Here is a 25,850-nt window from a genome sequence, read left to right on the forward strand (position 1 = left end):
AGCCTCAGATTGTGAAAAATGCTATGTCTTTTTGACTTGTTTTAGTATTTTTGGTGGGTATTGAAAAGGGCGGCAAATAGCTATGCCACTGTATTCAGTGATAGAATAAAACGACCTGTTTATACTTCTGTCTGCAGTCACTATTGGCTACTGGGGGAGGGCGTGTGGTTTACCATGGGTAGTGAGTTACTATCACCCTGAAATGTGTTTAAACTTTTTTTTTTTTCTGTGCGAGGTATACGCAAAACTTTTCAATTTCTTTTTTCGTAAAGTGAAAGCAGGAATGCGAGTTATATTCGAGTAAATACGGTAAGTTATTTTTAAAGCTATGTGAAATGTATTATTAATATTCAGGATTATGAAGTGTTATCTGCATGTGATTAGATTGCATGTGTACCCTTCTCTTTCGTTTGCATGTGTGTAGGTCAGCTTATAATTGTACTAATTTTTGGTTTGCTTAAACTTGGTTGGTATATGCAGAGAGTGATTATGATGAGATTTTCCGAATCCAAATTATAATTTTTGTCAGTGTGTGTATGTCTCTGTCCACGTTTTTACACCCCATAATCCGATTTTCATTAAAGTTAACAGCTGTATGAAGAAAGCAACTATTTAATAATTATTCAATTATATATATATATATATATTTATTTATTTATTTGCTACCTGCTCTTTACACATTGAGCAAAATATCACAACCACCAGCAAAGAAACAGACATTCAAATGAAAATGATATTAGACAATTTAAAGAATGCTGGACTGAAAAATTTTGCATAATTAAGAAAGATAATAAAGCATTATGCATTTTATGTTCCGAATCAGTTGTTTGTAAGACTTTTTCTGTAAAGAGACATTTTGCAACTGTTCATAAGAAATTAAGTCATAAAAGTGAGCAAGAACAGAGAGAATTAATTTCTCGTGAACTGAGCAAGACAAAAAAACAGTTCGATATGTTGATGAAATTTACTTCATCAACATATCGAACCTTGATTTTTTTCATCAACAAGGTTGTTGATGAAAAAAATTTATTTGATTTATTTCATCAACAAGGTTGTTAATTAATTTAAAAGTTATTGCCCAACATGGAAACCACTCGGTGATGGGGAATATATTAAATAAGCATGGGTAGAATGTGCTCCTTTCCTTTTTGACAACCTTTCAGAAAAGGTAAAAATTATTCAGTCCATTAAAGAATTGTCTGTGAGTAGAAAAACAATTAAGGGTAGGATACTCAAGTTGGAAAGGAATACAGCAGAACGATTAACAAAAGTTTGGCTTCATGTAAGTTCTTTTCTATTTGTGTTGATGAGAGTACAGACATTACATCAACTAGGCTGGCAATCTTTGCTCAATTTTGTAGAGATGACGAAGTATGCAAAGAGAGGATTAACCTTGTTACACTACCTGAGCGTACCAATGGTGTGAAATATGTTAAGCAGTTATGAACGAATTATCTATTTGGGCAAATTGATATTTCAAAAGTGGTATCCGTCACAAAAGATGGTGTGCCCAGCATGATAGGTAAGGAAACAGAATTTGTAAATCTATTTGCAAAACATGTTGGTCATCCAACTGATAGGTTTTCATTGCATCCTACATGAGGAGAATTTATGTGCAAACGCTGGGATAAAGGAACTTCAAGAAGTGATGTAAACAGTAACCAAGGTTGTTAATTACATTTCTGCACTTGTTTTGAATAAAAGACAATTTCAGAATCTATTGAATGAGGTGGATTCGGTGTACAAAGGACTAATAATGTACAACAATGTTCATTGGCTTAGTCGAGGGCTTGTTCAGAAACGATTTGTTGAATGCCTGGATGAGATAAATCTCTTTTTGACTAATCAACAAATGTGTTATAAAGAAATGTATGACATCATGTGGGTTTGTAAACTGATGTGTTTTTGCAGATTTTTGTGAATATTTAAATAACTTGAATCTCAAACTACAGGACACGAAAATATATTCAAATGAACTTGCAGATGCTTTCGTGGATAAATATGGATGATTTTGAAATGCAGTTGATTGATTTTCATTGTAGCTCAATTCGGATGCAGAAATTTGTTGATCTCAGAATTGATTGAAAAGGAGCGATTAGAGATGGGAGTAACAGAGAGAAGTGCAGAAAAAGAGGTATCAAGAATTTGGAATGGTATTCCCAAAACTTTTGCATGTTTAAAAACCCTTGCAACAGCATTATTATCCATTTTTGCATCTACATATTCTTGTGAATCATTGTTCTCAGTGATGAACTTTGTTAAGTCTCGTAACAGGAGTAGCCTTACAGATGAAACTAGTAGCGCCTACATATCTCTACAGGTTACAAAATATAAACCTGATATAAATTATCTTTCATTAGTGATGTAGTAACAGCAGAAGTCTCATTGATGCTAAATAAATAAAATGTCCACTATTTTTCTTTCTCTAGTTTTGATTTGATATTTTCTGCTAAAAATGGTAAAGATTAATTTCTTTTAATATATTATGTAGGTAAAATAACAATTTATCTGTAATTTTTATGTATTACTTGTAAAGGATTAAGAAGTAATAAAATTATATCTTTAATTTTATTTTCTTTTATTATGCTTTAGTCAAGTAAAACGATTGTGCACTGCAATATATTGGAAAAACTTTAAAAACCGTGTGTCTAACTGATCTTTATGAAAAAAAAAGAAATCAGAATTATTGTTTTACTCTTGCTGATGTTAAAATTGCAGCTTTATATGGCAGCTAGAAATACACTTAAATGCAAATAAAAAAATATTCACGCTATCAACAGGGTAGAAGGACATAAGTAAAAATTCCGTCACTAATTTTTACATTCATTCAATCTTACATGTCTTACAATAATCACTCTTATAATATTCTTTGATTTTACCATTCTAGTATGATTATTTGAAAAGGTCTTCCCAATACTTAAAAGACACCAAATAATAATATGTTCCCCAAAATTTTGGTTGGCACGTGAGAAAATTTTGCATCAAAGATTTGGCAATTTTGGCATGCCCACAAAAATAAGTTGCTCACCTATGGTCTAGAGTTCAGATTTAAACAACTCTATCATACTGCTGCATGTTTGGGAGTTTACAGCGATCAAGGAGCTGCGGGAAAACACCCGCCAGTCTGATCAGTGGTGATGGTGACTAAGATTGCCATACGTCTTTTTGACTTTTTTGTAGTATTTTTGGTGTGTATTGAGAAGGGCGGCAAACTCAGGGACCACCCCAGGCGGCAAAAGCTCTTTATGAATAAATTTGAATCCTCCCCATCTCTGTATGAATAAAATCTACTTTTCCAGAATGAAATACCTAATAAAGTGATCATTAAACTACTCCACCATGTCTTCTCCATCAGCCACTCTACTCACATTTTCATTCTTTCACAATCTTATGTTCAGCATCATGTGATCACTCTCCTACTTGCTCATGTCTGTGTTACCTGGACCTACACTCACCTGTCCCCTAAATTTGGATGATTTCTTCTTTTCCATGATTGACTCTTTTCTTTCTGAGTCCACCATGGAGTTTTCATTTTTCTATTATTGCAGACAACTTCACCATGTTTCTCTGGTTGGAATACTCAGTGTTTTCTTCAAAGTTTGCCACTGAGTCTGTAAGGTTTGATTCTTGTCTTACTTTTCTTTTCAATATGGTATTCAATTTTATCCTGCCCAAACTGATGATTACTTCCTATTTCAAATCCCTTGCATATCTGTTCTTTTGTCCTGAGCCAGCATGAAGATAACATAATCAATGAGACTTTTCTTATTTCTTGTGTCTTCTCTTCACATGAATTTGTGAACATTTTTGTTGAACCTGATGTTAGTAGTGACTAGTCCAATTTAATGGCATTAAAACTTTTACTAGTTTATTTGTTTGTTTTGAAAATGGTTCTGATACAGAACTGAAATATTAGCAATAATTTCAATAATATGTATATATATATATATTTTTTTTTTAATGAATGTCATCTAGTTTAATTGATTCAATATATATCTTCCATTAAAGCAGTGAAAGTGAAATTCTTACTGGTTTTAACTAATCATCAAATATTTAACTTGCATCCAAAAAAAAAAAATATATATATATATATTGTACTTCAGAATTCTGTAATCCAAATGTTATCTTGTGATCTCTATAATAACAATGAATTTTATTCATAATCACATATCATAACATGAATGTTATGGAATATTGTAGTTTTATTTTAAAATTTTCAGGTATGATTTAAATCAAAGAGGACAACTTGTATTTTGTCACAAAAGGTAAAATTCATTTATTTATTGCATAAAATTTCACTGTTTTATTATAATTGTCCACCTTCTTACCTTTGTTTTTCTTTTATTTGATGAAAGTTGGAATTTTACTGCTTACTCTATTTATGAGTTAGACTTAATTGAAATGAAATAAGTATATAGTTTTTACATGCCTCTGTTATTTTTTCCTTTGAAAACTTCACTATGTCCAGGTGCATTAAAAAACTTACATATCATATTATTTGATCCTGTGGAGTTTCCACTGATTTAAATATATATTCAATAAAAGATTATAAAACTCAAAAAAACTGCCATTTTGGATTATTTTATTAATATTATATACTTTTAGCTGATAATTGGGAAAATGGAATCCAAACTGACAGCTATTGAAGATGTGTTAATATACAGATCAGGTGAATTCCATTTTGATCCATAGTAACATATTCATTCAGATATATCATTGAACTATTCAAAAACAGTAAATAATGCTTGTCCATTTAAGTTAGCTCCACTTAATCTCATTTGTAGAAACATTAATTATTATTATCATATTATTACATGAGACCTCCAAGGAGTCCAAAGATTCATCAAGGGAGTGCACCTATGCAGAACTGAAACCACTTGAAACCAACAGGGAGCATACAATTAATTTCATAACTATTAAACTTGAAGTGTTCCTAGAATTTATTATTATTTTTATTACATAAGCATCTCAATGAAACTGCATGTGTGAATGAAGACTCATCATGGTAAAGAATCACACTAACCATTATTCACACAATGTGCATAATATTTGTTAAATTCATTCAACTTCCATGTGATCCTATTTTGCCAACTTTTGCAGACTGCTATCACATCCTCCAGTGTAGTACATATCATGTACTACAATTTTTATTCTAAAATGCATAACCTTACATTTTGCTGCATTAAATTAGCAACCATCATCCTGTGTTTACATTGTTTAAATCATCCTGCTGGCTCACTACATCATATTTATTAACCATCAGCCTACCTAGTTTTTGCATCATTAACAAACAACTGTCAAACATTTTCCTTTATCATTAATGAACAAATTGGATGGCAGTGATCCAAGTACTGAGCCTGTAGTACACTAATGGTCACCTGTCTTCTCCTGCATTCCACCTTACCATATCATCCATCCATTCATCCATCAGCGGCTTTAACAGGTATTTAAGCGCCCATGGCCTTCCAAATATTCTTGGACTTCCTAACCATAATATAAGAATAAGGTGATTACCACTATGGCTCAAAGTATTCTTGTCTATAAATTACTTATGTTCCACTGGCTGGTTTGTCTGTTTTGAGAGACAAAAAACTCGAGTTTCTGGGAGAAAAAAAACCCTCTACCTCCATACGAGACTGGCTAACCCACCTTCGCTGAAAGAGACCAGATAAAGGTTCCTCATGTCACTAATAGGAATTGAACCCAGGTCTTTCTGACCAAAGGGCTTCGTTATATGGACTGAGCTACAGAGGCTCATCCTACTATATATACTCCTATTTGTCTGTCTGCCAGCCACATACTCTTATCGATATCACTGGCTTCGTAATCATCTCCCATTTAATCCAGTTTAAGTAATAGAATATTCTGTCAAATTCCTTAGTAAAGTTCAGCACTATTATCATGTAGCCATTTCCTTTATCCAACTCTGTCATTTTATTATAGAAAGTTACTAAGGCAAGTAATCCTATCCACCTATTCCTGAATTCTGCCATTGACCAACTTCTCCAGTACCTTAATTCATTTACCATTCATGAAGTTGTAACATTAATTTAAAATAAAATAATTACTTGACATTTCAACCTTCATATCAAGTTTAACATCATGATTGCACACACACACACACACACACACCAAGAGACAAAAACGTCATTGTGATTCACCAGTACTAGTCTGACCTCTGGTTAGAGACAAAAATCAATCAATAAATAAATAAAATAAAAAATAATTAAAATATAATTGCATCATTAGCTATTGACTAAAGTTTAATTCTCTGGAGCTCTGTTATTGTAGAGTCATATTGTCATGCTTTATGAGTACTGGAACCAGTTGTTAAAATCTGCAGTTCTAATTTTGTATTTGTTAGTTTGGTTGGTTTAAGAGTTATGTTATCCTTTTGTCACTTGAACTAGATGTTATGGTTGTAAATGGGGCCATCCATATTCTGGAGATTCTAAGACCATCATAATCATTTTTCAGTATAGTATATGGAATGGGTGTTTTCTAATCAATTTGCATATTTCGAGTGCATGATTTGAAAGAACTGATTTTTTATAATTATTGAATTTAATGTGCTATGTGTGTGTTATTCTTTGCTTATTGCAATTAGTCATCCTGTTACTTATATATAGCAAGTTATAGGTGCATTAGATTTATTAATACACCTAAGTGGGCTGAGATGGATATCCTTGAACGAGTTGAGTAGGTGGTTCTTTAATTTTGTGGATGATGTTTAAATGTAGTAAAAACATTGCATTTATTTAGTATTTTATTTAATTTTTACCACTATTCCTTTAGCATACAGAATAGCAATGGCCTTATGGTAATCTTTTTATTATTATTATTATTATTATTATTTTTTTATGTATTGTTGTGGAGAATTCTGTTGATTGTTTTCTGCTATGGGCATTCTTTAATGCTTGCTTATCAGAGCAAATTGTCAAGGCTCTGTTTTTGAGGTTGCTGATGACACCTAGTTTTTGTGTTGGATGGTGGTAATCTATACATAGGCATTGGTCTGTTCATGGTGTGTGTGGGGGGGGGGGGAGTACTTATGATAGACAATGAAAGATACCATCTGAGGAAAGATATATGACAAATGTATCCAGTAATGAAAGTGCATTTCGTTTTTCAGTGGTGTTTAATGTTTGGCAGATGTAGGACCAAATAATGAATACATCATCAACCTATCTGAGCTGGACTTTGGTTAGCAGAATTCTCTACAAGAATACATCCAAAAATAATTAAAAAAATTATAGTAAGACCATAGCCATTCTATGTGTTAAAGGAATTTTGGAAAAATACAGAGAATACTACACAAACATGGTGTTTATATTACATTTTAAACCATCCACAAAATTAAAGTGCTACTCGAGCTCCTCCAAGGATTTCCTGCCCAGCCAGGTGTATACCAAATCCATTGCACCTGCAACTTTCCATACATGAAACAGCGCACATTTCCAATAAGAAAACAAAACAATACATCAAATTTAGTAATTATGAGAAATTGGGCCTTTCAGAACTATTGATCCTCCATCATGCAGGGTTCCAGAGCTCTTTAAGCAAGATCATAGGAATCTAAAATAACAGAAATTTATAGAATTAAACTCTAGCCAATAGATAATGATGCAGTTTTATTTATTTATTTTTTTGTTTCAATTATATTTTCCATTGCCAGAGTTCAGGCCAGGGTCAACAGTTGACCATAGTAGCACTGTTGTAGTATAATATAGTGAATCACAATATAACTTGTGTCTCTTTGTGTGTGTATATTTGTACTCCTGAGGATGACTTTAATATGAAAGTTCAAACATCAAATAATTATTTTAAATTAAGTAATTTTAATTTTTTTTTTGCACAGATCCCATACTTGAGAGGTAGAACTTATGTTGTGTGTGAGGTATAACAGGTAGCAGTTGGAAAAGAAGTTTGTCAACATTTTAATTAATGAGTTGGAAGTTGTAGTGTTCAAAAACACTTCAATACAAAGGTGCTTCAGAGGGAGGGAGAGAGAGAGAGAGAGATGGAATAAAAGAGCAATAGGAAAGCAAGCAGGTTTGATATGTGTTTATTTGTACTGAAAGGAATGTTGGGCAGCTGCTCTCTTGTGTGAATAGGCCCAAAAGAAAGTGGAGGAATGCTGGTTGTCAGTTCAGTGCAACAGTGATGACATGGGAGTGTTTGTAGAAAAGACAGAGATGAAATAGTGCATTCCACTTATTGGTGGTCTGAAGTGGCTTGAAAAAATTCCATGTTTGTTCTCTAGAGTAGGATTTTCAGACTGTGTAGGAGATCAATAAAAATTAATAAAGAAATAAAAAAAATCCTTAGCCTACTCACAGAACTAATGAACTTTTTCTGATTGAGAATCACTTAAAAAAATCTGTGAGATAATAGTTGAACTGTGTAATGAAGGGATAATCCATGAATTGAATTGCTCCCCTCTGAACAGCATTGAGAATTTTTAGGGAGGTTTTAGGTGCACCACCCTAAATTTGAACAGTATTCTAAGAATGGGAAGATTTGGAATTTGTATAAAGTTAATTATATGAGTGGGTGAAAAATAGCATCTTGAGTAGAAAAGAATACCTAGTTTTTTAGATCTTAGTATTTTTACATTTAGTGTGATTAGGGCAACTAGCTAAATTACATGGAAGTTCCATAATACTTGGCAGTATTCACAAATAATAATAACAACAGGTGTTTGATACCAGGATAGCAGGAAAAGGTCCCAGAGGGAGACTAAGATCTATGCAACATTGCAGAATTTATTATTATGATGATTTAGGCTTCCATGGAGTCACAAGATTCATCATGGGAGACCCACCTTAGAAAATGTGAAGTCTATCATACCACTCCTTGAACCCATTGACTGTTCATGCTCTCACCACTCTATTAGGCAATGCATTCCATGGTTCAACCATCCTCCATGCAAAGAAACCAGTCCTTACCCTCTTGCTTACAGCTTCCTTTCATAACTTCCAGGGATAGCTCCTTGTCCTCACTCCTTCACCCTGTTCCATCAAATGAAGGATTTCCCTAGTGTCAATCCTATAACTACCTCTCAACAGGTTAAGTCTCAATCATATCATCTCTTCTATATACCAAATTCTGCAGTCCACATTCCTTCAGCCTATCCTCGTAACTAATGTGGTACTGTCCTGATATCATCTTGTTAACCCACCTCTGCACTCTTTCTGCAGTTAATTTATCCCTTTCAAATCCTGGGGACCAAATTTGAGTACAGTGGTCCAGGTGTAGTCTGAAGGATTTATACAATGGAATGACAACTCTTTTATCTCTGTAGGTCAGTATTGCTTCTCAGAGTTTCTATCAGTCATCACCACTTCCTCCAACAGAGTATGCCTCCCATTGATGTAATCTCAAACTTCAAGACTTTACATTTTGCTGAATTAAACTGAGCCCCATTCATTTGCCCATCTGTCCAGTTTATTCAAATCCTCTTGCTGGGCTACCACATCTGCAGTATTACTAATAACCCTTCCTAGCTTCATTTCTTCTGCAAACAACTGAATATCCCTCCTCCCCCCCTGCAATCCACTGACAGTGTCATTGATATAAAGGTTAAACAATATAGACCCCAGTACTAAGCCCTGTGGGATGAAACCCAATTTGTAATGTTCTGCCTTCTTGATACTGCTCCCCCATACACAACTTTCTCTCTCATATAGCCAATCTCAAATCCAGCCATGATGTTTAATTATGGAATAACCACGTGTGTCCTTATGCACTAACAATCTGTTAAAATAAACAAACAAAAAATTCTATAATTACCACAGCTAATACATTCTGCATCCCGAATGTGTCTAAAAGTTGTTCCTATTCTCTAAATTCGTAGAAAATATTTGAACATTTAAAATGTGAAATGTAGAAAAAATTTTTATTGTAATATTAATCGTACATTTATAATATATAACATATACACCCTCTGTGCAAAAAGAAACTGAACTTTTCGAAAATAGAAGAAACTAGTGGTGCCACCTGTTGTATCTTTTCATTGTTGAAAGCAGCAACCTTCATTAGTGTTGTGTCAACTGTTTATGGCATTTCATTAGAAGCCGAGTTATAGTGCCAAGAGTGACAGTGTGTTTTGACGAACTGTCAGAAAATGAGTTTCAAACAGAGAGCTGCAATTGACTTTGGTGTTAAACTTGGTAAACGTTTTACCAGAATCAAATGCTTCAAAAAGCATATAGTGATGAATGTTTATCCTGTACTCAAGTTTACGAGTGGGTTTAGCGATTTCAAAGTGGTCGTGAGACTCTTGAGGACGACTAAAAGCCGGGCCGTCAAAAACTGGACTGAGCGAAGTTAACATCCAAAAAGTGCGTGATTTCATCAAAGAAAACCCGAACCCGTCTATAAGATTGATTGAAGATGAATTGGGGATTCCAAAATCAACTGTGTACAATATTTTGACTGAGAGTTTGGGCCTTCGTAAATTGAATTAACAATTTGTTCCCCACAAGTTGACCGACAACCAAAAAAATGTATCGAATTGAACACCGCAAGGACCTCATTAAAACTGCTCGTAAGGACTGAAACTTCCTTGAAATGACCATTACCGGTGATGAAACTGTGTTTTGAGTATGAGCCCGAAACAAAGCGGCAGAGTGCTGGGTAGAGACCACCAGAAGAGGGGCATCCGAAAAAAAGTTGCTTGGAGAAGTCAAAAGTAAAGACAATGCTGATTTGTTTCTACGATTCCAAGGGCATGCATTATCCACAAAGAATTTGTTCCGCCTGGCCAAATGGTCAGTGGTGAGTTTTATCTCGAGGTTTTGAAGAGATTGATAGAATTCGTCGCATACAGCATGAATATAGATCGTCAAAACACACTGTCACTCTTGGCACTATAACTCGGCTTCTAATGAAACAAATGTCATAAACAGTTGACACAACACTAATGAAGGTTGCTCCTTTCGACAACAAAAAGATACAACAGGTGGCACCACTAGTTTCTTCTATTTTCGAAAAGTTTGGTTTCTTTTTGGACAGAGGTTGTATAGTATCAAGATATCATTATAAAACAGGTTGCATTATATTAATATGATAGTGTAACTTGATATTTTATTTAATAAAGAAAATATATTTGCTTTTAAGTAATATATTTTTTAAACACAATTATTTACAGGTTTTTTTTTTCCCATTAGGGATCCTAACTTTAATATACAACATTATATTGACAGTCTATTTAGAGAACTGGGTTTGTGGAGAAGTGTATACTGGAAAATTTGGGGCTTAGTTACATATCTATATTGTACTTCTTGTGAAAAGCTCTTTTGTTGTTCTGATTATGCTAAGTGCCGTTTCCATCCAGAACCTGTTGCATTTTGTCACTTACTTGACCAATTGAAAGCTTCATCTTCTGGTAAATTTCCGTGTTGTGGTAAGAAAAACTGGAAATTTGATCCCCTTGATCCTTTGGGTGTAGCAACGGTAAGTACTAATATTATTTTCATTGTTAATGGGTCTGTGCATTAATATCACAGAATGTTGTTGTTGGAACAGGGATTAAAATGAATAGAAATGGTTTTATAGAAGCTACAAAGACATTCCATTCCATTCATTCATGTTCTTAAGTGAACATTTCACAAATACTCCATTAAAATATCATCTATATAATCTCAGTCACTATGATAATGTATGCTATATGACTAAACAAACACATGTAATAACAACAGTAATAAGTTTTAATAAGTAAATATTTCATCCTAAGTATCTTAGGACATTGTAAGTACTGTTAATTCAAACAATACTAAGAATGATGTACAGTTAGGGCCATGATTACAGTGGAATCCCAATATGTATGAAGTAGCATAGAATTAAATTAAAATATTCCTGGAGGGAAAAAAAAAGATTACATTAAAATAAGATAACATATATAAAAATTATTTTACACAATTTTGTATGACAATTTCCCATACTTTAGGAATAGCAAGAACATCATTACAGTTTAGATTTGGTCTATGAAGTAGGCTTCAGCACTTGTTACTGTCTTGTAATATTTTTGTCAACAAGATAATTGTATCAATTATCTTGTTGTCACGGCATTTTTTTAAAAAAATGATCCTCGCTTGTAACTTACCTTGAGTTACTAATAGTTTGCCTAATCGGTTTTTTTTGAAGTTTTTCCCATGAAGAAATAAAATTTGATTTTTTAACGATACTTGTGACATAATGATTAGAAATATATACACGTTAGCACAAGAATAATGTTTAATTTGCCAAATATTTCACATTAAATTATTATTATTATTATTTTTTTTTATCAGTCTAATGTTATTTAAGATCATTATATGAATTTTTGAATTAATATCTTTAATTATGTTTTAAAAATGTTTACTCTTCTAATACTTAGCGATATGACATCACGCAGCTCATTCTATGTATGAACGATCAATTGTTCGTATTCCACTTTGTTTTTTAAAAACTGTTCCTATGTAGCCACTGAAGATGGGCTGTAATATTCAGACCGAAATATTTGGCAAATTAAACATTATTCTTGTGCTAACGTGTATATATTTCTAATCATTATGTCACAAGTATCGTTAAAAAATCAAATTTTATTCCTTCACGGGGAAAACTTCACCAAAAAAACCAGTAAATTAGGCAAACTATCAGTAACTCAAGGTAAGTTACGAGCGAGGATCATCTTTTTAAAAAAATGCTGTGACAACAAGATAATTCCTAATTTTGCTAAGATTAAAGAAACCATTAAATCTCCTGGAGCTCATAATATTTACAGGAACACCAGTTTATCTTTAATCCGTAATCAACTCAAAGCAGCTAAACATGATCTGGCTATTAACAGTCAACTAAACATGATCTGGCTATTAACAGTCAGCTAATTTCTGATCTCCATATCTATATCTCCACAAACTTAGAACCACATCTTTCAAACATAGTTCTGAATGTAGCTAAACGCTCTTTACAACGTTCTTATAAAAAACAGAATCAACATCTAAACCACAAATATGATGTTCTTGTTTCTAAACAAATCAAGCCTTTCCAAGTTCCAGATAATTGGATAATCAACGTATCCGGTTGGCCTTTAACCGATAATGAAACACTCAACCTCTCAAAAGAACATGATTTCTCTATTGTCCCTAAAAAGATTCCATATCTAGATTTTTTAGTTAACATCGAATGGAACTTCATTCATTCATTCATCTGTCAAGTGAAAAAAGCTAATGCTCTCTGGCTAGAAGTTGCTTCTTCGCTACTTAAAGCCAAGCTTCCTCCTTCGAACATATCTCCTTCTGAAAAGAAAGCTATACATTCCTTAAGAAACAACAGTCACCTCATCATTACCAAAGCTGACAAGGGAAAAGCGAAATTATGGACTCTTCAAACTATAAAAGAAAACTTTCCCTTTTACTTCGAGATCACTCAACATACCAGGAACTCAATTACGATCCAACCAACAGACAACTGAAGAAATTAAATTCCCTTCTAGATGAGGTCATAAGTTTAGATATAGACACTATTGAAAGACAAAAAACTCATTTTGCAAGGCCTCCGAGGTTTTATGGTCTACCAAAAATACATAAGACAGATATTCCTCTTTGCCCTATAGTGGATTGTATTGATTCTCCTACCTATCGCATAGCCAAATATCCATCTAAATTATTGAAGTCACACATTGGCAACTCACACTTTTTTTGAAAAACTCTTCTGATTTCTTAAATAAATTAAAAAACTTCTCTTTACAACCTACAGATCTTATGGTTGCCTTTGATATAGAATCTTTATATACGAATGTACCTCTCAAAGAGACTTTGGAATTACTAGCTGACATCTTCCCACAAGATATTATAAAACTATTTGATTTCGTAATGCACTCTGGATATTTCTTATGTCAAAATAAATTTTACAACCAAGTGGAAGGAACAGCTATGGGAAGTCCACTCTCTCCTGCTCTTGCAAACTTTTATTTAGAACATCTAGAAGAAGTCCTGTTCTCATCTATTCCCTCAACCATTCTTTTGGGTTAGATATATAGATGACATCTTTGCTGTATGACCTCATGACAGAGACTCCTTACCTTCCTTTTTAAGCAGTATCAATTCCTTACATCCTCGTATAAAGTTTACCATGGAAATTTAAAAAGACGACAAGTTATCCTTTTTAGACGTCCTTCTCATCCGTTCACCTTCTGGTATTCTTACAACAGTTTACAGAAAACCAACTTTCACAGGTCATTATATTCTCAAAGAATCTGCTCATCACCCTTGTCAAAAAACAGGAGTCACAAAATGTTTACTCCGACAAGCCAAAACTAACTGTTCAACTTCTCATTTATTACAGAAGGAACGTTCGACTATCAAACATCACTTGAAACTAAATAGCTTCTCCGAAAAGAGTACACAACATCTTTTCGATTCTTACAAACCAACACAGAACAACCAAGATTCAATACGTCGAGTTCCAATTCCTTACATTTCTGGGATTTCAGAACCAATTTCGAGAATTTTAAAGAAATATGATCTAACATCCACTTATACACCTATTAACAAATTATCCAACCATTTCCCTTCATCTAAAGATAAATGCTCAACCTTGTCTACCTGGTGTGTATCAAGTTCCTTGTAATTGTAATCTTTCTTACTTTGGACAAACTGGACGTTCCATAGAAAAAAAAAAAGAATTCAAGAGCATCAGTCATCAATTTAACACAACAAACCTGAGAAATCTGGATTAGCTCAGCACGGATTAGAAACAAACCACAACATCCTTTGGTCCAAGACTCTCCTCCTACACAGATGTCACTGCAAATTTGAATGTTTATTTAAAGAAAGTATAGAGGCCGTACTTCAACGTCCTAACTTGAATCGTAATGACTGTATATCTATATCAAAAATTTGAGAAAGTTTAATTAGGATAACACATTAAATTATTATTATTTTTTTATTTATTTATTTTTTTATCAGTCTAATGTTATTTAAGATCGTTATATGAATTTTTGAATTAATATCTTTAATTATGTTTTAAAAATGTTTACTCTTCTAATACTTAGCGATATGACATCATGCAACTCGTTCTATGTATGAATGATCAATTGTTCGTATTCCACTTTGTTTTTTAAAAACTATTACTATTCCTACATAGGAATAGTTTTTAAAAACTATTCCTATGTAGCCACTGAAGATGGTCTGTAATATTCAGACCGAAATATTTGGCAAATTAAACATTATTCTTGTGCTAACGTGTATATATTTCGAATACTATATATATTTTAAGTAATTATAAATAGATCATTTCTTAACCATAATTTGTTAGCACAATAGCCTGTCATGGCTATTGTGCTAACAAATTAATGTGACTTCATTATCATCTTGAATCCCTGATATGTATTTACAAGGATGCTGGATATCATAGTACTATACAGTAATATCTCATTTATGCTTTGATGCTATCTTTTTTATGAATCACGCTCACAAAATGCTGCTGGCCCACAGTATGTATTAGTATAATAAATTTAGTTTAATCCTTTATCCAAGTGTGTGCAAACAAAGTTTGCGCCTGAAAGTATCTTCAGGACTGGGGTAAAGCGGTACAACACCGGGCAACTCCTTGCAAAGGTGGAGCAAGCTACCAACACTCCTATCTCAGTATCTCCCATAATGCAAAACACATCTCCTTGCGGATATGTATAATGTTATGCATTAAGGGAAGGGCCACAACCCAGACTAGTTTCAACCTTTATTGAGGTCTCTTCAGTGGGAGCCAGGCCCAAGTGGCAAGGAGATGTGTTTTGCATTATGGGAGATACTGAGATAGGAGTGTTGGTAGCTTGCTCCACCTTTGCAAGGAGTTGTACCACTTTACCCCAGTCCTGAAGATACTTTCAGGCGCAAACTTTGTTTGCACACACTGGGTTAAACTAAATTTATTATAGTCTGACCAAGTGAAAAATAAACTTTCAACATCTTTCTCTAAATCCAGAGTAATTTAATAAAAAGGTGACACACCGTTTGGCAACTCCTATAGGAGGAGATGACCTGCTATTGCTTCTGCCTGATATCTCCACTTGAGCCTGGCTCCCACTGAAGAGACCTCAATAAAGGTCGAAACTAGTCTGGGTTGTGGCCCTTCCCTTAATGCATATCATTATACATATCTGCAAGGAGATGTGTTTTGCATTATGGGAGATACTGAGATAGGAGTGTTGGTAACTTGCTCCACCTTTGCAAGGAGTTGCCCGATGTTGTACCACTTTACCAGTCCTGAAGATACTTTGTTTGCACACACTTGGATAAAGGATTAAGCTAAATTTATTACAGTCTGACCAAGTGAAAAATAAACTTTCAGTATGTATTAGTATATCACAGCTGAGCTGAGGATTAGATAATTCAGAAGACCTGCCTTAGAGAACAAACCTGGAACATTTTTTTTTCAAGCCCCTTCAATAAGTGGGATAATGGTCTAAAAATTGTGCCTAAATTCCTGAATACTTGTTCTGTAAGCCAACATTGATATTATAATTGATGTTTTATGGTTCCTGCCTATTTTTATAGTTTTTGTCCTTTTGGTGGTTTTTCATACCAAACTTGTCATAGCAGTTATTCAGTTTAGTTAAATAATCCTGAAGAATAGTAGTCAATTTATTTAGGACTGTAACATCATCTGTATAAAGAACTGAGATTGATATTTCCAGTTTTTATATCAAGTTTAATACTAGTTTTATTCATACAGTGGAGCCCATCCATAGCTTAGTTGTTATCAGTAATATCCTTCAGTTGTAAAGATTTGAATAATCATGATAAGTATATTATTTTCGACCATAAAACTAAGGTAATTAAAATAACTAAATACGGTTTATTGGTCATAAAGATTTAATACTACTAGTTTTGCTACAAAACCTAGTGCAGTTATTCTTAACCAGGGGACCGTGGAAAATTTATAGAACGTTTCTAGTTTTTAAAATTTTGAAATCTCTTAAAATAATTATTTTTTGCTCTTTATTTTACTTTGTTTCAAACTTGTATCATTTTATATTAGTAATCTGAATTATGCAGTTTAATGCAGTAGTTTCTTTTGTGGTGGCACTACAAGTTGACTTTTTGCTGCTGGCAACACTGCAAGTCGTGACATCTGCCTACTGGATGTGTGATAGAAGTGATTCTCTGCCGTTTTAAACAATATTAGTAAGAATGCATAGAACTTAACATTGATAAGTGCTACTTGAATGCAATTACTTTTCGAAATTTTCAGTGCTGTAATACTGATTTGTTATTTCTTAAAATTTACCCACTTATAAAATGAACAAACAAAGAACATTATTTGATTTCCTAAATATAAATACAGTAAAGTTTTTATAGTAATATTTAAGTAAAGTTGATTTCTGTTTTCTGATTTTTTTTTGTCATTATAATCAGTAAGTAAAATCACTGTTTTTTAAAAAAAAAGTTTAATTATTATTATTATTATTATGTTACTACAAATTAGGGGTCTGAAAAAATATTTTAGGATACTTAGGGAGCCGTGACTACTAAAAGGTTAAGAACCACTGACTTAGTGGCTTCATCTGGGTTTTGATGGACATACAAATATGGATATACAACACAAAAAACTTTAATTATGAATCAATACATTACTAAAAAAATACTGAATGTGTAGAAACTGTTACACAAGTACAACAGAAACACATGGAGCATGGATGCTGGCACAGGTGCATCCAGTAGTTAGCAAAGAAATTAAACTCTGCTGTATTTAGAGATCTAATGAGTGATTTCCAGATGTCACAAAAATCATCACTTGGTTTCTGTTTAGAGTACCTTGTGAATGGATTACCATTGTAGCCTCTTTGATGTTGCAGAAGCTGTAGTCTTCTTCTATATATGGCATGTAGAGGTTACAGTGGTAATCCACTCACAAGGTACTCTAAACAGAAACCAAGGGATGATTTTGTATGGCATTTGGAAATCACTCATTAGATCTCTAAACACAGCAGAATTTATTTTCTCTGCTGACTATCAGATGCACCTGCTGAACAATGACTGACCACATGCCAGCATCCACTCTCCACATGTTTCTGTTGTACTTGTGTAACGGTTCCAACACATTTGGTATTTTTTTAGTAATGCATTGATTCATAATTAATGCTTGTTGTGTTGTATATTCATATTTGTATGTCCATCAAAACCCAGATGAAGCCACTAGGTTATGTGGTGAAAATAGTAGGTGACTAATATTAAATCTTTATGACCAATAAACCCATTGTTTAGTTATTTTAATTAGATTTGAATAATCCTTTCTGGAATATCAAAAACATTTATGAGGACTTCTCAATTGAAGGTGAGTTAGCCTATCCTCCTCCTTTTCCCTCCTAGAAACTTGGGTTTATCATAACATAAAACTGTCAGACCAGCCAGAAAACACATGCAATTAAATTATGCAAAACACTTGCCTTGTAGTCTTAGTTACTTCTGCCCCACTTCAAAAAAAAAGTAATAATGAATAAATAAAATATAACAACAGCTTTCAACTGATGAATAACAGTGGAGATAGTGTACATCCTTCTCTTTCATCTGATTTTACATCACACCATCTGCCCTGTACATCCTTCAATTCTTGTTTAATGGAATAAAGAGAATATGTGGAAGAAATTAATCAGTGGTTTTATGACTCCAGTATTTTGTCACAGAGACATTACTAGATACATATACAATATAAGAATTATAACATGAACATAAGCAGCACAAAAACAAACTGGAAATTGTTAGAATAAAAGTCTAAAGTTATAGAAAGGACAACCTTTAGGGTGCTAGGGTAGCATTGGTTAATGGACAGAGGTGTAAGAATTAGTTTCCCATATTTGGGAGAACTTCATACAACTATATTTATCTCATGTTTGTATCTACGTAGTAGTGATTCTGTGCATTTCTATAGCATGGCCTTCTAAACTGCTGACCATAATTGTGACAGTCAAGATATTTCTTTTGTTTTCCAGATATACATTGGCAAATCCTGCAGTTTGTTCATAATAATAAACATTGCACATTCACTATAAATGAGCAACGAGAGAGTTGGTATTTAGGGGAACAGATAAGCATGCAGATATATATATGTATATATTATATTAAAAAATTATTTAATACAATTGGAATGATAATTTCCCAAACTTTTGAAATAAAAAGCCCATCATTATGCTTTCAGGCTGAAAGAGTAAGGCTTCAGCACCTTGAACAAACATTCAAATTTAATTTCACATCAGTTGCTTTATCCAATAATGCAGAGCACACTTCCTCTTGGATGTGCACATTGCTATGTACTGAAGTGAAAAAGTAAAACAGTGTTCATCATATGATTAGAGTAATTAGTATAGGGGTGAAAGAGAGCCTGATAGTATTAGGAGAAAGAAAAGACAAATAGATGGTATGAGAGATACAGAAAAAGGCCTCCCCTTTTTTTATATCATTACATCATCAGAAAGCAAAGTCTGAGTATGAAAAGAAACTGGCTCTGCATGCTAAAGACAACCCACAAGAATTCTATCGATATGCTGCAAGTAAAAGAAAGAATGAATATGAAAGAATAACTTTTCTAAATGCAGATGGCATGAGGGTTACAGATGCAGAAGTTATTCAACTAATGAGTGCTCAGTTTGTTAAAAGCTATCAACCTGGTGTATGCGACATTGAGCTCACGGCTACCTGTTCGCTGGATGAAGAAACTCAGGTGTATGAGGATGAGGTATTAGAGCTGTTGCAAAAACTGAATAAGAATTCAGCAATAGGGACTGGGTTGTCAGCATGTGAGCTAAAAGAATGTTCAGCTGAACTGGCTATTCCATTGACCAGGCTGTTTAATATGAGTCTCAGAACAGGAAAGATTCCACAGGAATGGAAAGAATGTATGATAATTCCATTGCACAAGCATGATGCAAAGACCGATGTATCCAACTATTGACCAATTAGTATTTCAGGAGTGGTGGTGAAGATTTTGGAAAAATTGGTTAGGGCTCGCATTCAGAAATGGGTTGACAGCGAATCTCTATTTTGCAATGAGCAACATGGGTTTACTAAGGAAAGTTCATGTTTTAGCAACTTGCTCACATTCTGTAACAGTGTTACCATTGAACTAGACAAGAAGAATGGATGCACCATGATACTTTTGGATTTTGCTAAGGCTTTTTGACAGAATACAACCTGATAGACTGTTGCATAAATTGGAGAATATGGGTTTGGATTATAGAATATTAGCATGGATAAGAGGATGGCTGACTGACAGACATCAAAAAGTGACATATGGGAGATGTGAGCCTGCAAGATTTAAGGTAACTAGCTGTGTACCACAAGTATACCCTTGGTCCAATCCTTCCCAATATCATTAATGTATAGACTGAATAACAGTGGATACATTTATGATATTGGGAAGAATTTGACAAGCGACATGCAGCTATTTGCTGATGATGAAAGATAGGTAGGGTAATCATGAATGCTTCTGATATGCAGTACTTGCAGAATGATTTGAATAGGCTGGAATTGTGGGCATGGGAAAATGGATGTCAGTAAATGTAAAGTCATTCACTTCGGTGTGTTAGATATCCAGTGTTGTATTATATTGGTGGGATTATGCTTGAAGAAACTGATGAGGCTAGGGATCTTGGAGTGTTAGTAGATAGGAAGTTGAAGTTCAGGGACCATGTAGCAAAGATCGCAAATAACAATTCAAAAGATGATTGCAATACTGAAATGAACGTTCATATGTAAAGAGAAGGATGTCATTTTGCCTATTTATAAAGCCTTGATAAGACCTCACTTGGACTCTTGTGTGCAGATCTTGTCTCCTGGTTTCCGTTAATTTGATATATTGGAGAGAGTGCAAAGGAGAGTGTTAAAAATGATATCGGGATTATAGGATATGAAGACAGATCGAGAATTTGTAGACTGCGCACACTAGCAAACAGGAGAAAGAGGAGTGATAAGATTGAGAAGACTCACAAACTTCCGAAAAGGTCACACAGGATTTCAATTGATAGAATTTTTCAATTTATTGATGGTGGGGAAAGGACATGAGGGCATCCTTGGAAGCCGAGAATGAATGCTGCTAAGAGGTGGGTGAGGGCTAGATTTTTCTCTCATAGGGTGGTGCATGATTGCAATAGATTGTCATTAGATGTTGTGAGTGCAAGCAGTATGAATGAATTCAAGAGTAAGTATGATAGCTGGTGTGTGTGTAGAATGTGGCCTCCCTTGATGAGTCCCTGATGCCCTCAAGGTCTCTCTTAATAGTAATAATAATAATTTAACCAAAGACTATCATTTTTCTTTTTTCACCGGTCTCATGTAGATGAACATCCAAAAGATCAATTGAAAACTAAAGCCCAAAGATGACTAATACTTAGATGGTAGCCTTATCTGATTGCTCTCCAGTCATCCTTGCAATTGACCATAAGACCACATTAAACTAAAAGGATGGACCCATTTACAAAAACCTCTCATAGTAAAAATAGACAGAATTTCATCCCTCTCACCTGGTAAAAATTTGATATTTTTGGCTAGGATGTTTCTTTCTAAATACAAAAATTGTCTGACTGAACAATAAAATTTCCTCAGTACAGTACTGTAAAGCATTTGTATATCATATTGCTGGTTTTTCAAATCCATGTTTCTTCTTAACCTTCCATAAATGGTATTTTAGTTCATTAATTAAGGAGTGGTATGATAGACTTTGTGTTTCCTAGGAGGGACCTCCCTCGATGAGTCTTGATAGACTTGTGTTTCTTAGAAAGGACTACCCACGGAGAGTCTTTTGACTCCATGGAGGCCTGAATAATAATAATAATAATAATTATTATAAAAATCAAAATTCTCTTCTCATTGCTGGCAGGTTGTGAGTATTGCAAAAGAAAAACCTCTTCTGTTGTAAGTAATAGAATACCCAACATATTACTTAATCTCTTCTCAATACACAGGGCAAAAGGGCAGTTGTAAAATGGATGTTCTACTATTTCCAATCGGTAACAGAGGTCACAGATTGGATATCTCATGTTCAAGTACCTTTATTTGACTGGAAAGTAACAATATGCAATTCTCCAAGCATGACCCCCCCCCCCCGTTAGGGTATCCTTGGAACTTCAGTAATTTATGAAACAAGTGTGGTTTTCAGTATGCAACTGTGAAGGCAGAAGATGAAAATCTAAGTCATACAGGAGAAGGTCTGCAACATTTTATGGATTTTGAAACTGTATTTTGTAGTGAGGTCTCATCTGTGGGAGCCAGATCTGAAAGCAATACCAAGGTTGAATTAATATAAAAATCATATATTTTGAATATACAAGTAGCAGAAGGTATATCATCTTGTTATAAAAATACTGTGGATCAGTGATAGCTATAGACAAGTTTTTCACTTATTTATAAAGTAAATTATACTTGACAAGAAATTATATTCTTATTTTATTCTTTATCCAAGTTGCATATGAAGTATCTTCACAACTAAGCTACTTTTAGATAGAGGCTGTTAACTTCACATCAGCTGCCTTCTAGTAATCCATAATGCAGAGCACACTTCCTTTTAATGTAGCTTAGTTGTGAATATACTTCATATTCTAGAAAAATTTCTCATCAAGTATAATTCAAATTTAAAAACTACAGTTATACACAAGCTTGTTGTTATCCCATTGGATCTCATGGCTAGTGTTGTCAATTCCATGTTATCCCAGGCCACATCTACACCATCTAGTAAACACCATATAGCAGCAACGGTGTTATTTTGACTTTCGGAGATAGTAAGCAATTGCAGATTTTATTCATAGGATGGGAAGTTGAAGGTGAAAATGAGTTATAATTTAATTTCTTCAAAATCATTTTTCTTCATTTTCAGAAATGTTTAATATAAGACATAATATGAGTCTTATATTAATATAGAAGTTCTGCAGACGTTTTTCCTTGGAATATGTTGAGGGAAACTGTCAATAATTTTTGTGTCATTCTTAGGTTATAACAGTTAATAGAGCCATGTGTTCTGGTTTCTCATGAAGAGACAAGCAAATTTTATTTGTGCTCTAGATCAGCGCTTCCCAAACTGTGGGCCACGGCCCCCTTGGGGGCCGTAGGTTTTGTTGAGGGGGGCCAGGAAATAATGAAAACAAATTTAAAATGTTTTAAAACTAAGTAGCTTTTTTATTTTAAAAGAAACGTATTTAACTTTTTTATTATTTATTTTTTGTTATTTTTTATATTTTAATGCAAAAATTCACACATTGGTGTTGGTTCACAAACTTTGCTTCCTGCGTATTTCGGCGCTTAATAAATATTAGTAAATATTGTTTATTCATATGTTTCATTTCAAAGCAGTGGTTAATTGTATTTACTTCGAATGCTCTCCAGGGAAGCTCCAAATCTTCCTGTCCCTTTCATCATGCATTCGTAATCAGGGACTGTTGATATTGACTTTATATACATATCAAAACTCGTTTTATATTATCACTGTCATCCAGCTAGTTTTCTGTTACCAATAAAAGTTTCGCATATACTTCACACATGAAAAAAAGCTTAAACAAGTTCATGTGGGGAGATAGTAACTCACTTGCAATGGTAAACAACACCCCTCCCTAACAACCACTATACTGCAGAGGCAATAAAAACAAGTACTTTTATTATGCCAGTGAATAAAGTATGAGGAGTCTGTGTAATATATTTCTCAACAAATAGTGCAATTAGAGACAACTGGGATAAAAACACACTAATTAATGAATCACATGTCCCCTCATACAGAAACTATGCTGTATAGACTGAAACAAAACCATATGTTGCATGGGCAAACACAGTATCTAACTAAAAACTATTGTTATTAATTAGATGTGTGTGAGTTCGATTTCCCAAGGCAGCAATAAAATTCAACCGAACGTGTTAAAATTCGTAAAAGTGTTAAAATATATATAATGAATGTTATGGCAGTTTCACATATGGAATTTGGTTGAAGAGAGTTAACATTTCAACTCAATTGTCAGCTACGCTTTTATCTTTCGGTTGCGCGATCTTTTGTTAATACCGCACCAATCATATGCACGTTTTAATAACCTGCCTTTGCTGTCTGTTTCGCGTTAGGATTAATTACCTTAAAGGGAGAAAAGTCACAAAAGAGAAAAATATTCCTGGTCCGGGGATTCCCTTATTCAGGTAATATTCACTAATTTCATGTTATCAGTCTGTGGTGTGCCAGTATCGGTAAGTGGTGATATTAGTTGATCTATTCTACGTTAAAAAATGTAACCCTGAGATGGAGAAGTGGCTGATAAAAAATACTGCACACAATCAGAAGAAGCAGAAACATACTTAAAAAAAAAAAAAGGACAGTATTTCATATTTTACCAGAACAGCCCGCATCGTCTTCAGAACCAAACGGTAAGAGGCAAAAAATGTAATATATGCATTTGATTTTTGCAATATTCGCTGTGTATGTTTTGTATTGAATATAAATACAATAAATATTATAATAATATATCTCTCTATTACGATTTTTTTTCGAGGGGGCCCGTGAAATATTTTAATTTTTGCAACGGGGGCCCCTGACATCCAGAAGTTTGGGAAGCACTGCTCTAGATAACAAGAATTATATAACTCCATGGATAGCGTGTAGATCAAATAGGAATAGAGCAACCCTTAAGAGTTGATGGGGTGCTTCAAGGAGCAGCAAAGCTACATAACTGGGAGAAAAACTCCATTTGTTATTTTGTGTTACAATAACACAAGAAAAGGATCAATAATATTTATTAAAAGGTCATATATTTCTATCTGAAAATTACTGATCATCATCAGTGACAATAGGTAATAAGAATACAAGATAGGATTGGAACAATCTACCTTGTATTCTGTCAGTGGACTAATTTAAAACAGTGAGAGCAATGTAATATCATTCATAAAACAGCAAAAACTGAGGAAACACAGTTTTTGCTGTTATTAGTTATTAGTTATTAATTAATTTGTACTGTTAATTATTTAAAAATCCTTTAATTATGTGTGATTAGAATAAGACTTTTCCATATTTTTGAAAGTGAGAGGCAATCATTGCAATTCAACTCCATCATCCAGATGGAGCAAGGCTTCAGTGCTTTCTTTAAAATAAACCTTCAGAACTATTCAGATCATAGGATATTGTGGTTGGTATCTCTTTATGTTGTACAAGGCCAAGGTTTCCCATTGATGATGCAGGACTAGTGTTCTTGCATTATTTTCTCTGCCAAACATTCAGTATGTCTGAAATAAAAGAGGGTACAATCACATGGAATTTGGTAGATGCCAGGAAGAGCCAGAGGGGAGCATTTATCTTTAGAGGATGGTAATCATGATGACAATTTGTTGAATAGGATAAATGTTTCCACTAGATTATGTTTATTGAGAATTCTAGAGATTCGTTCCGAGATGCCAGAAATATACTAAATAGAGATTCTATGTACTGTTTTCTTGTTAAGCCAGGGTTATAATCATCAAAAATACACTGTGTTGTCCACTTTGAAAAGCCAATGTGATTCATACATCATTTGATGTTTAAAATTCCTTGCTGTAGTGTACAACATATAGTGTTCTACACTTGTTGCGGTGTAGAACATATAGTGTGAGCACAACATAATAAAGTTTTAATAATTCCAGTCTTTTGACAGAATGATGAGCCGGCTGATGAGTGGCAGAGTAGGATGTCTAGGAAGGATAATTTTTCTTTCCCTATTTCCATAGTGAAATTAATTTGTGGAGGTAGATTATTTATGTTAGTTAGAAAGCTAGGTAATGTTTCTTCCTTGTGGGACCAGATAGCAAAAATAGTGTGTATTATATAATACACTCAAAATGAAGGTTGGGGGTATATGGATGAGAAAAGGATGTTTG

The 25,850-nt window shown here is 33.7% G+C and overlaps 1 protein-coding gene across 2 annotated transcripts in view; it reads left to right on the plus strand.

Moving 5' to 3' along the window:
* Nucleotides 1–25,850, plus strand: part of LOC150102217 (SANT and BTB domain regulator of class switch recombination) — a 213,683-nt gene that overhangs the window by 118,495 nt on the left and 69,338 nt on the right. Inside the window, exons 9-10 of one of the 2 annotated variants that reach the window (XM_090399431.1) lie at nt 4,221–4,265; nt 11,172–11,457. In XM_090399431.1, the coding sequence (XP_090255557.1) occupies nt 4,221–4,265; nt 11,172–11,457 (331 nt within the window). The remainder of the gene's footprint in view (nt 1–4,220; nt 4,266–11,171; nt 11,458–25,850) is intronic. The other variant, XM_090399432.1, reaches the window with a different exon arrangement.

This window comes from Typopeltis vanoorti, chromosome 10, assembly GCF_054136105.1.
Source record: "Typopeltis vanoorti isolate ZY-2024b chromosome 10, IOZ_Tvanoo_1.0, whole genome shotgun sequence".
NCBI lineage: Eukaryota > Metazoa > Arthropoda > Arachnida > Uropygi > Thelyphonidae > Typopeltis > Typopeltis vanoorti.